General features: G+C 46.7%; 2 protein-coding genes across 8 annotated transcripts in view; one reads left to right on the top strand and one right to left on the bottom strand.

Moving 5' to 3' along the window:
- Positions 1 to 135: 135 nt before the first annotated feature.
- On the top strand, positions 136 to 11,013 carry pdss1 (prenyl (decaprenyl) diphosphate synthase, subunit 1). Of its 2 annotated transcripts, none has more exons than XM_053636992.1 (11): positions 136 to 434; positions 1,275 to 1,330; positions 1,461 to 1,596; positions 1,708 to 1,838; positions 4,666 to 4,807; positions 4,958 to 5,069; positions 5,179 to 5,288; positions 5,378 to 5,458; positions 6,325 to 6,438; positions 7,095 to 7,175; positions 9,565 to 11,013. In XM_053636992.1, the coding sequence occupies exons 1-11, from the start codon at positions 285 to 287 to the stop codon at positions 9,703 to 9,705; spliced, it is 1,254 nt and encodes a 417-aa protein (XP_053492967.1). In that variant the 5' UTR covers positions 136 to 284; the 3' UTR covers positions 9,706 to 11,013. The 2 variants fall into 2 exon arrangements, with proteins under 2 accessions (XP_053492967.1, XP_053492975.1); XM_053637000.1 differs by having other exon boundaries at positions 142 to 434; positions 1,711 to 1,838.
- A 99-nt stretch (positions 11,014 to 11,112) lies between these two features.
- Positions 11,113 to 12,335, bottom strand: part of abi1a (abl-interactor 1a) — a 51,167-nt gene continuing 49,944 nt past the window's right edge. For all 6 annotated transcript variants that reach the window (XM_053636948.1, XM_053636964.1, XM_053636974.1 and 3 more), the window contains one exon: positions 11,113 to 12,274. In XM_053636948.1, coding sequence (XP_053492923.1) covers positions 12,099 to 12,274 — 176 coding nt within the window. In that variant the 3' untranslated portion in view covers positions 11,113 to 12,098. The remainder of the gene's footprint in view (positions 12,275 to 12,335) is intronic.

Below are 12,335 nucleotides of genomic sequence, written 5' to 3'. Positions count from 1 at the left end.
AAGAAAAGGGGGGTGTTCATGTTGCCATTATTATTATTATTATTATTATTATTATTATTATTATTATTAGTAGTAGTAGTAGTAGTAGTAGTAGTAGTAATAATAGTAGTAGTAGTAATAGTAGTAGTAGTAGTAGTAGTAGTAGTAGTATTACATTAAAAACTAAAACAATCTGCGGAGTGTGGGATTTCCAGTCAGGCGGAAGTGAGAGCTACCCCAGGGGTCCTTGTGAAGCAGGAAGCGGAGAGGGCAGCTCTACACCGGTCCTCCGTGCTGAGGGCAACATGGCGGAGCAGTGGCGGCGCTGCTGGAAGGGGCGCGGGGCAGTTACAGGGGTAATAGACGCTGTTTGGGGGGTGAACCGGAGACCGGTGACTGCCGGGGAGAGAAGAACCGGGGAGAGAGGAACCGGGGCTGGGGGTTTAGTTAAAGAGGTATGGAGAACACACACACACACACACACACACACACACAGACACACACGAGTGGAGAAGGTCACTGAGTGGGAGTGTTTCAGCTCCTGGTCTGATTTTACTCTCCACTCACTTTCACTTCATCAGTCACACACCATTAAAGCTCTGGTTTGTTCTCTCTCTCTCAGTCTCTCTCTCTCTCTCTCTGTCTCTCTCTGTCTCTCTCTCTCTGTCTCTCTCTCTCTCTCTCTCTCTCTCTCTCTCTCTGTCTCTCTCTCTCTCTCTCTCTGTCTGTGAGAGAGAATGAACACACACTGTTCATTCATTCATTCATTCATTTTAGTAGTGCTGTATTATTATTATTATTATTATTATTATTATTGTTGTTGTTGTTGTTGTTGTTGGGTGATCTCGTCTTAATATTGATCATGCTTTCTTTGCTTTGTATTTATTTATTGGTGCGGTCTTCTTTTCTTCTTCTTCTTCTTATTATTATCTTTGAAGATCTTCGTCATGTGCACAAGTTTTCTTGCAGAATGAAATGTTTAGTTTGCAGACAGTAAACTCATCCTGCAGTAGATTTCGGATAAATAACTAATTTAAATCAAATAACAGTTGTTATGGTCATATTTTACATAAACACACACACACTCACACTCACACACACTGTACAGACATGTGTGAGTCTTGTGTTTCAGACCTAAAGGTCGCGACCCCCTCAGTGCTGTTTATGTCTCACAGCTGAATTAAACCGAATGTTCCTCTGCTCAGACACTCATGTACTGAACACCACTCTCTCTCACACACACACACACTCACTCACACACTCGTGTACTGAACGCTCTGACTGTTCCCGCTCAGGTGCTGCTTCCTGTCAGACACACACACAACCCCGTCAGGTCCAGCGCTTTTACACGGTTAGTATTGTTACGGATCGGTTCACACCGAGCGTATACTGTAAAAGGTTCTTCACACAGCGAGTGTGTCGGGTGTTTCTCAGTATGCCAGAGACGTGTGTGTGTTTTCTCCTGACTCGCTGTTACCCAGGTACAGAAGTGGTGTCCTTTACCCCACGGCGGCCCGGACCTGCTCCTGCCGTAGGGTTCACAGCGACGCGAAGCTGAAAGACCCTTTTTCACTGGCGCAGGAGGATCTGAAAAATCTGTACGAGGATATTAAAAAGGTCTGCGTTTATATTCCAGAGTCAGATAATGCCGTATGTCGAGGAGTAAAACACCGTGTCCGGATATACAGCGCTCTAACGTGTGTGTGTGTGTGTGATTGTGTGCTCCAGCAGCTACTCGTGTCCAAGGCGGAGCTGAAAGCGCTGTGTGATTATTACTTTGACGGGAAGGGGAAAGCTCTTCGGCCCATGATCGTGGTGTTAATGGCCCGAGCGTGCAACGTTCACAGCAACAGAGACGGGTGAGCTTTCTTATTCCTCACTCTAGAGTGGAGAGGTTTTAACCATCGAGCGGTTTTAACGATTAATTGGCACCGATAGCAGGCCGGGAAGAGTCCGCTGTCGTTACACGGTACGAGAGCGGCCTCTAGAGGCGGAATAAAAACCGTCGCTGACTCGTTTTGTAGTGATATTTGAAGTGTTTTTTATTTTGGATGTCTGTATTTTTATGGTATAGCGTGGACGTATATCTTTTTATTTATTTTAATATTTATTAATAAATGTTAACGTACCGTATATTTACAGTCAGTGTTGTTTATTTTTGTAATAAAGTTCAGCATTATTTTACTTTTCAGTGTAGTGGTGTCATTCAGCATCAGTTTTAAAAACAGAATGATCTAATTAAACGTAGTTATCCGTATCGGTAAAATCCATTATAGTTCGACCTCTACTACTGGTGTGTGTGTGTGTGTGTGTGTGTGTGTGTGTGTGAGAGAGACACTGCTATAAAACCTGAACTGCTATAACGCTTTAATCAGCTTTACCTCATCGTTATGATGATAACATTCTATCGGGACGCATGGAGCTCACCTTTTCCATGTGTTTTGGATATGATTCCCGTCCCAGACCCCTGATACTGTTGTGGTAAAACCGCTCGGTTTTATCGAACGCGATATCAGTAAGTAAATATATATATGATTTCTTTATAACGCACATTTAAAGCAACAAAAGTTGACCAAAGTGCTGTGCATTTGATTAGATTATTAAAAAAATAATAATAATAAGATTGAATATTAAGAGAAAAAACACCAAAGAAATAAACCCCTGATCGAATAAACAGATTAAAACACTGATTTATTAAAGTGTGTGTTTGGTTTGATGTACGATCAGTGACGGAACTTTTCCCCGTATTGTGCGAGTGCCACAGCCGTTCCCCGACCAATCACAGGCTCTCATTTATTACATCATCATCACATTAACGCTGCAGAGGTGGAGTTAATGCTGTGGAACGTCTGAGACACAGGGGTCTGTTATCACTTAGATTCTAACCTCCTTTAACTGTCCTTCCCTCACTGACCTCTCCTTCTCTTCCTCTTCTCCTTCTCTTCATCCGTCTCTTCTCTCTCTTCATCCGTCTCTTCTCTCTCTTCATCCGTCTCTTCTCTCTCTTCATCTGTCTCTTCTCTTCCCTCCCTTTCTCTTCATCTTTCTCTTCTGTCCTCTCCCTCTTCCTCTCCTCTCCCCCTTTCTCTTCCTCTCCTCTCCCCCTTTCTCTTCCTCTCCTCTCCCCCTTTCTCTTCCTCTCCTCTCCCCCTTTCTCTTCCTCACCTCTCCCCCTTTCTCTTCCTCTCCTCTCCCCCTTTCTCTTCCTCACCTCTCCCCCTTTCTCTTCCTCTCCTCTCCCCCTTTCTCTTCCTCTCCTCTCCCCCTTTCTCTTCCTCACCTCTCCCCCTTTCTCTTCCTCTCCTCTCCCCCTTTCTCTTCCTCTCCTCTCCCCCTTTCTCTTCCTCACCTCTCCCCCTTTCTCTTCCTCACCTCTCCCCCTTTTGCTTCTCTCCCTCTTCCTCTTCTATCTTTCTCTTCCTCTCCTCATCTCTTGACTTCTCTCTCTGGTTCAGTTCTGTTCTCTCCTCTTCTTTCTTTCACTCCTCTCCCTCTTTCACTTCACTCCTCTCCCTCTTTCACTCCTCTCCCTCTTTCACTTCACTCCTCTCCCTCTTTCACTTCACTCCTCTCCCTCTTTCACTTCACTCCTCTCCCTCTTTCACATCACTCCTCTCCCTCTTTCACTCCTCTCCCTCTTTCTCTCCTCTCCCTCTCCTCTCCCTCTTTCACTTCACTCCTCTCCCTCTTTCACTTCACTCCTCTCCCTCTTTCACTTCACTCCTCTCCCTCTTTCTCTCCTCTCCCTCTTTCACTCCTCTCCCTCTCCCTCTTTCTCTCCTCTCCCTCTTTCACTCCTCTCCCTCTTTCACTTCACTCCTCTCCCTCTTTCACTTCACTCCTCTCCCTCTTTCACTTCACTCCTCTCCCTCTTTCACTCCTCTCCCTCTCCCTCTTTCACTCCTATCCCTCTTTCACTTCACTCCTCTCCCTCTTTCTCTCCTCTCCCTCTTTCACTCCTCTCCCTCTCCCTCTTTCACTTCACTCCTCTCCCTCTTTCACTCCTCTCCCTCTCCCTCTTTCACTCCTCTCCCTCTTTCACTTCACCCCTCTCCCTCTTTCACTCCTCTCCCTCTTTCACTTCACTCCTCTCCCTCTTTCTCTCCTCTCCCTCTTTCACTCCTCTCCCTCTCCCTCTTTCACTTCACTCCTCTCCGTCTTTCACTCCTCTCCGTCTTTCTCTCCTCTCCCTCTTTCTCTCCTCTCCCTCTTTCTCTTCTCTCCTCTCCCTCTTTCACTCCTCTCCCTCTCCCTCTTGTCTCTCCCTCTTCCTCTCCTCTTCTCTGCAGACTTTCTGCTATAACTATCCCGGAGCGCTGACACTCGAGACTCCTTCCGTAAATAAACGTCTCCTAACAGAGACCGTCCACCACATCAGCGGTTATATTAGGTTTTATTTCGTTAAACACTTTTTAAATCCATGAATGATCGGTCTTCGACCGAGCAGAGCGTCCGTCGTCCATGCGTACGAGCCGTTACTATGGAAACGATAACGTATCCAAACGAGAGCATTAATACAAACCGGCGTTCACGTTACAGCCGGAACCCCTGACCGATCGGGTTGGAGCGTTCAGCTGCGCTCCGGGCCGGAAGAATCTTTACAGAGCCCTGGGTATGACGACATGACGGTGTAGAAATAATCCGGCTGATACATCACCGTGTTCATGTTTCCTCACCGCGTCTCAGGCATCTGCTCCCGGCCCAGCGCTCCATCGCCATGATCTCCGAGATGATCCACACGGCCAGCTTGGTGCACGATGATGTCATCGACGGTGCGGATATGAGGCGAGGAAAAACCACTATCAATGAGGTGTGGGGGGAGAGGAAGGTGAGTGTTCGGGGAGGGGGAGGGGGGGTTCTCTGTTGATGGTTTTCTTGAGAATCTTCTGTATGAATTGATGGTATTGATTCAGGTTTGTAGTGAAATTGTGTGTGTGTGTGTGTGTGTGTGTGTGTGTGTGTGTGTGTGTGTCTGAAGGCCATCCTGGCTGGAGATTTCATTCTCTCTGCAGCGTCCATGGCCCTCGCACGCATCGGGAACACCACCGTGGTATCTGTACTCTCTCAAGTCATCGAGGATCTGGTCAGAGGTACGACTTCACGTGCGTGTGTGTAAGAGAAAGTGAGATCTAACATCACTGATTTATAAAAAAAAAAAAAAACAAAGTCCAACGAGATGCTACATGTTCTCCGTGACAGGGGAATTCATGCAGCTGGGATCCAAAGAAAACGAGAACGAGCGGTTCAAACACTACCTCGAGAAGACGTTTAAGAAGACGGCGAGTCTGATCGCGAACAGCTGTAAAGCAGTATGTACGTTCTGTCCTCAGGAATAAACGCGCCGCGTACGAGGACAACCGGTCCGACACGTCCTCTTTCCCTTTCTCCCAAACTCCAGGTTTCCATTCTGGTGAACTCTGACCCCGAGGTGCACGAGATCGCCTATCAGTACGGCCGCAACGTGGGCATCGCCTTCCAGGTAACGCCTCCTACACGCGCTCGTCCGAGCTCGGCGCTCGGCGCTCGTACTCCACCGCTTTCAGGATGTGTATTTTGTTGTCGCGATACGACAATTTAAACATCGATATCGCCGTAAGTGATGTCACAATACATATCAGAGAGATGTTTTTATTTATTTATTTTTTATTTTTTTATTTTTCTGGAAGCAGCTAATGTTGATGTTTTACATCTTTAAAAACTGTTAAATGTTCAGGTTTTTTTTTTTTTTTTTAAAAGAAAACTTTACTTTTTTCAGTTCTTTCTTTCTTTTTTAAACAGTTTTTTTAAATTGTATTATTTTTTTAAAGAAGTGTTGTCAAATGCATCTGGTTAAAGTTTGTTAGCAAGCCCGCGCTCGATATACGCGGTACAGCCCCTTGATAGGAGACGGAGTGCGGGTAGTAAAAGTAAGCGCACCCCCCTGATTAATAAATAACACACATTCTTTATATAGAGTGCTGAGGTAGTCAAAACATAAATGGGAAGAAGAATAATAATACTACTGTAATAAAACGCACGAAGGTCCACAGCAAAATAAAAGCTGTGAGGATCCTGTACATTTACACAAAATGATGTACATGTACAGTATACGAGCAGGTGGTGCAGCAAAGACTGAGGGATGAAGCACTCGTGTATCATCTTCTCAATATACACACAGTCGTCGGGTCTAGTTAGAAATGGGTGAAACGGGCATGTAAGCAATTTCTGTAGGTGTGATTACTGATAGTCCGAAAACACCGCTGAGAGTAACACACACACACACACACACACACTAGCATTTCAGTGTAACTGCTGTACTGAGATTACGGTCATAATGACGAATGACGGTGAGTTTATTTCCTGTAGCTGGTGGATGATGTGCTGGACTTCACGTCGTGCGCTAATCAGCTGGGGAAGCCGTCAGCCGCAGACCTCAGGCTGGGATTGGCCACCGGACCCGTACTGTTCGCATGCCAACAGGTACCTCGCCTCACATCGCCTCGCCTCGCCTCGCTCATCTCATCATCTTTCAGTTATTATACACACGGTTCCATCCAAATTGGGGAAATAATTTCCTAAAAAGAACAAGAGCTTCTTTCCTCTCTCTCTCACGCTCTCGTATCCTCAGACGTTCGGCGTCATATTAAAGAGAAGTCTGGCGTAGAGGTAGCGGAGACGTCGGCACAAGCGCTGGAGTCCCAGAATGCAGTGCAGAAACATTATATCACCCGTGATGTTCGCGTGAGTGCTGCGGACGCCGACGTGTTTACTTCTAGGAAATACGAAATGACTAAAGCACCGCTGCATCGCTCTGCTTGGGGAGAAATGACGGATAGGAGGGCACGTGAACGCCCGAGGGTCCGAGTTGGGGGCGTCAGTAAGAGAACGCTTTATTTACAATAAAACAAGCTCATTTCCTGCACAGTAACCTTCACCGCACCTCTGTCCTCGGGTAGTGGAACGGCATGGTGGGTAATGTAGGAGACGGTTAACCAAAGTGAACACAGGCCGGTTTGTTGACGCGCACGTCCGTTAGAAAGACCGATCTGCGAGTGGTGCGTTCAAGACTGACGTGATCAGATTGGTTTATGAGACTAAGAACCATCTCGGTGTATTTGTTTCCTCCTCTGTCACAGTTTCCGGAGCTCCACTCGATGATCATGAGACGTTTCGGTTCAGATGGAGACGTCGATCGGGCCTGGAGATACGTCCTGGAGGTGAGCGAGAGAGAGAGGAACACCACAGCGAGCTGGTCTCTGAAAGCAGCCATTAAGATCATCTCAGATTTCACATCATGCAGCTCAGTGCCGTCATCTCTCTCTCTCTCTCTCTCTCTCTCTCTCTCTCTCTCTCATGTGTGTTTATCATCAAACCGCTCGTAAGATGAGAGAGAGAAAGAAAGAAAAAGAGGAGTGAGAGAGACAGAAAGAGGAGAGAGAGAGCAAGAGATAGACAGAAAGAGGAGTGAGGGAGACAAAGAGGAGAGAGAGAGACAGAAAGAGGAGAGAGAGAGACAGAAAGAGGAGAGAGAGAGACAGAAAGAGGAGAGAGAGACAGAAAGAGGAGAGAGAGACAGAAAGAGGAGAGAGAGAGCAAGAGAGAGACAAAAAGAGGAGTGAGGGAGACAAAGAGGAGTGAGGGAGACAAAGAGGAGTGAGGGACAGAAAGAGGAGTGAGGGAGACAAAAAGAGGAGTGAGGGAGACAAAGAGGAGAGAGAGAGACAGAAAGAGGAGAGAGAGAGACAGAAAGAGGAGAGAGAGACAGAAAGAGGAGAGAGAGACAGAAAGAGGAGAGAGAGAGCAAGAGAGAGACAAAAAGAGGAGTGAGGGAGACAAAGAGGAGTGAGGGACAGAAAGAGGAGTGAGGGAGACAAAAAGAGGAGTGAGGGAGACAAAGAGGAGAGAGAGAGACAGAAAGAGGAGAGAGAGAGACAGAAAGAGGAGAGAGAGACAGAAAGAGGAGAGAGAGAGCAAGAGAGAGACAAAAAGAGGAGTGAGGGAGACAAAAAGAGGAGTGAGGGACAGAAAGTGGAGTGAGGGAGACAAAGAGAGGAGTGAGGGAGACAAAGAGGAGTGAGGGAGACAAAAAGAGGAGTGAGAGAGACAGAAAGAGGAGAGCAAGAGAGAGACAAAAAGAGGAGTGAGGGACAAAGGAGTGGGAGAGAGACTGACAAAGATGAGAGAGCGAGAGAGAGTAAGGGAGCGAGAGAGCAAGGAAGAGACAAAAAAGGAGACAGGGAGACAAAAAGAGGAGATGGAGGGAAAGGGAGCGAGAGAAAGCATGAGAGTGAAAAGTAGAGAGAGAGAGAGAGAGAGAGAGAGAGCACTCGTATTGCTGTTCATCAACAATTATAATTCACTCCTTTCTCTCTCTCTCTGTCTCGAGTTGTCACTTTCTCTTCTCCTTTCCTCTCCTGACCCTCATTTCTTTCTTTCCCTCTCTCAGCTCCTCACTGATTTCTTTCCCCTTTTCAGGAAAACCCAGTAGGTGTGTTACCCTGCGCTAGTTACCCCGCGCTGCTGTTACCCTGCGCTAGTTACCCCACGCTGCTGTTACCCTGCGCTGCTGTTACCCTGCGCTAGTTACCCCGCGCTGCTGTTACCCCGCGCTGCTGTTACCCTGCGCTAGTTACCCCGCGCTGCTGTTACCCTGCGCTAGTGTTACCCTGAGCTGCTGTTACCCTGCGCTAGTTACCCTGCGCTAGTGTTACCCTGCGCTAGTGTTACCCTGAGCTGCTGTTACCCCGCGCTAGTTACCCTGTGCTAGTGTTACCCTGAGCTGCTGTTACCCTGCGCTAGTGTTACCCTGCGCTGCTGTTACCCTGCGCTGCTGTTACCCTGCGCTAGTGTTACCCTGCGCTGCTGTTACCCTGCGCTAGTGTTACCCTGAGCTGCTGTTACCCTGCGCTAGTGTTACCCTGAGCTGCTGTTACCCCGCGCTAGTTACCCTGCGCTAGTGTTACCCTGAGCTGCTGTTACCCTGCGCTAGTGTTACCCTGAGCTGCTGTTACCCTGCGCTGCTGTTACCCTGAGCTGCTGTTACCCTGCGCTAGTGTTACCCTGCGCTAGTGTTACCCTGAGCTGCTGTTACCCCGCGCTAGTTACCCTGCGCTAGTGTTACCCTGAGCTGCTGTTACCCTGCGCTAGTGTTACCCTGAGCTGCTGTTACCCTGCGCTAGTGTTACCCTGAGCTGCTGTTACCCTGCGCCGCTGTTACCCCCCTGAAGCGGATTATTATCCAGTAACCGCACGTGTTGAAGTGTTTTATTCCTCTTCCACCAGTCTCTCCCTTCACTTTACCAAAACGAACCGAATCCCACAGCGCGTCACGTTCCGGAGAACCCGTAACGTGTGAAAACTCCTCTCCTGATACACGTCTGAAAACTGACGAGTCGTTACTGTAGAAACCATAACGTCTATATAAACCTGTACTGATATAGAAAATAAATCCACAGTTTCTGACCAATCAGAATTCAACAAGAGAGTACTGTGGTATAATAATATTAGTGTTATAATTACACATTAATTAGGATGTTTATTCATTAAGTCCCCCTGCGTGCGTGTGTGTGTGTGTGTGTGTGTGTGTGTGTGTGTGTGTCTGGTCAGAGTGATGGCGTGGAGCAGACGAGCTTCCTCGCCCAGCGTTACTGCCACGAGGCCACGCGTCAGATCAGCCGTCTGCAGCCGTCCCCCGAGCGAGACGCTCTGATCCGCCTCACCGAACTCGTCCTTAACCGGGACAAGTGAACCGGGGACCTCCCGAGCGTCACTACAGGCAGCTACACACCTCTACCATCACCTACACACACTTACAGCAGGGCATCTGGTCACGTCACACCCCTCCACCCGGACACTCGCAGCACTGCTGTACTGAAAGGTAACGCTGGTATATAGGCGGCTGTCTGGGACCGGAACAGACAGCCGCACCTGAAACGCGCTAAATAAGAAGAGATCAGAGCTCCGGAGACGAGCGCTTCACCGCCTTAACGCCGTGCTTAGTGTGTTCGGGTGAAGGAGATTTTCCGTTTGAGAAAAATAACGTTTTACATGGTCACCGTACTGTATGTGTCCTCTTCGTCAGAAGCAGGGCATTATGGGATAGGAGGATGTCGGGAGACTTCACCGACTGAACGCAAATCTTACAGACGTCTCCAGGAAGTCCGTCCGTCCCACCGTCCAGGCCAAATCACGACTTTAATTTATGAAACTCCGCGTCGTTAACAGACAAGGCCTTAAATCCACCACGTGTGTGTGTGTGTGTGTGTGTGTGTGAGAGATATTAAACACCATGTTTTTTTAAGTTAATCCCGTCTGTGCTCGTTTATTTCTCCTCCACATCGCCGTGCACAATCATGTAAAGAAAAGACTACGCTTTATTATAAAAGACTACATTTCAACTTTGGGGCAGTTATTAATACAGACTGTGGGGCAGATGTGGAGGAATCAGCTGGAGCATGGTTTGTTTGTTTTTTTTTTTTTTTTTAAAAAAAAAGGTTATTACATCCTGAGTTTATTTTAGTTCTTCATGTGTGAGGATTTACAGTACACAGGTGCATTTCAGAAAATTAGAAAATCGTGGAAGTTTTAATTTGATTAAAATTAAAAGTTTTAATTTGTTCCTGTAATATAACTTTCATAAATTCTAGATTCATTACACATAAAGTGAAATATTTTAAGCTTTTTTTTTTTTTTTTTTTTTTAAATCTCGATGATTACGGCTCACGGAAATCAAAACTCCGGCATCTCAAACTATTAGAATAAGGAATTTATAATACGGAAACGTCGACCTTCGGAAAAGTACGTTCATTTATGCGCTCGATAGTCGGTCGGGGCGAAAAAATTCAACTTAGTAGTGTGTATATATATATATTTTTTTAAACATGGAAAGTATTGGCACCCTTGTGTTTCGGCGCTATTAAAACAACCCATTGGAAGCTCTTTTAAATAATGGTCCCCATCACCAGTCACTACGTGTTGAACCCCTGCTTTCACGTGTAGGGTCACGTGATCGGAAACACGCACTCGATCAGGATCGAGTAAAAAAGGTTGCATTAGAGGCCCACGGGACGGAGAAAGGCCTCGTTCGTTAACGTCGGACGTTAGGTGGATTATTCTGGAAAGCTCGTGCTGAGGAAAACAGGAAACAGAACCAACTGCAGTTGAAAATACCTGGGATGGGTATTGGGATTTATTTAAAAACAAACAAACAAAAAAAAAAAACATAATACAATAAACCCTCTGGTCCTGGGGTTAGATTTGGGAACGAGTCGAGTCACAGCATCCCGTGGACAATTCTGGACACGGTGACGTTAATGACGTGAACCAATGGATCAGAGGAAAACCGGTGAACTTCACAGACATTTACAAAATTTATCGTCGATATTTCCCTGGCTTTTGATTACGAACCAGTTTCACAAATCTGATGTCGTTCATTAATCTGTGCACGGAAGTGACCAGTTCTCCGAAATCCCTCGGCAGTTGTATCTGGCTGATCACCGGCAGGTTTGGATTGTATACTGATTAACACACTTTTCATAACTTTAAAGTCTACAGCGTAAGCAATCTACAGCTCCGGTTCTGTTCATCGTGCAGAGAGAAGAAAAATAAATCACTGTTCTGTATTAAAAAAAGAAAAAAGAAAAGGATCGGGATCAGAGGGATCGATCGGATAATATTTAAGTATTAAAATCAAATGTAAGACGTCCATTAATACCTTCAAGTATCAGGACGGGAAAAAAAAACAAAAAACCCCAAAACATCAATTTTTTTTTCATTAAATCTCGACGTTTCTATACATATAAAAGTCGTAGGCATGCTTCATGTCAGGATCGGAATCACATTTCAGACTTACTGCCGTGTTAGATGAGTGTTATCTATAATGTATGGTTTAGAACTCGATCTCGTATATGTTCATCATAAACACCTCGGACTGGGTTCGAATTTCAAATGGCAGACTTTTTGCATCGCGACGTGATCAAACATTCGCTGTAAAAAAATACTAAAAAACGGCCGACTCATCGTATTTACAGATCACGCCGTCTCTCTCCGATCCCTCATACACTCCGAGCCCAGGAGCCGGCGCCCGCTCACCCCCTAACACACACTCGTGAACGCGTCTTATAGAGCTACTCCCGGCCTGGTCAGTCAGCGTAGTGCATGATGGGTTCGACGTAGTTGCCGGGGAAGAGGCCGGTGACGCCGCTGGACACTCCCTCGAACCAGCCGTCGTCGTTCTTCTTGATGATGTAGATGATGGCGCCTTCGCTGAAGCTCAGCTCGTCGTCTTTGTCCTTGGTGTAGTCGTAGATGGCCACCACTGGAGACGAGGGAAACGACGGAGCGGAGGTTAAAACACGACCACAGACAGACAGCACAGA

This window comes from Ictalurus furcatus, chromosome 1, assembly GCF_023375685.1.
Source record: "Ictalurus furcatus strain D&B chromosome 1, Billie_1.0, whole genome shotgun sequence".
Lineage (NCBI taxonomy): Eukaryota > Metazoa > Chordata > Actinopteri > Siluriformes > Ictaluridae > Ictalurus > Ictalurus furcatus.
This window is presented reverse-complemented; position numbering and strand designations above follow the sequence as displayed.

Coding starts and splice junctions, on each gene's coding strand:
- pdss1 (XM_053636992.1), top strand. CDS start 285: ATGGCGGAGCAGTGGCGGCGCTGCTGGAAGGGGCGCGGGGCAGTTACA. Junction 1,331..1,460: donor AGGTCCAGCGCTTTTACACG/GTTAGTATTGTT, acceptor GCTGTTACCCAG/GTACAGAAGTGGTGTCCTTT. Junction 1,839..4,665: donor GTTCACAGCAACAGAGACGG/GTGAGCTTTCTT, acceptor ACCGCGTCTCAG/GCATCTGCTCCCGGCCCAGC.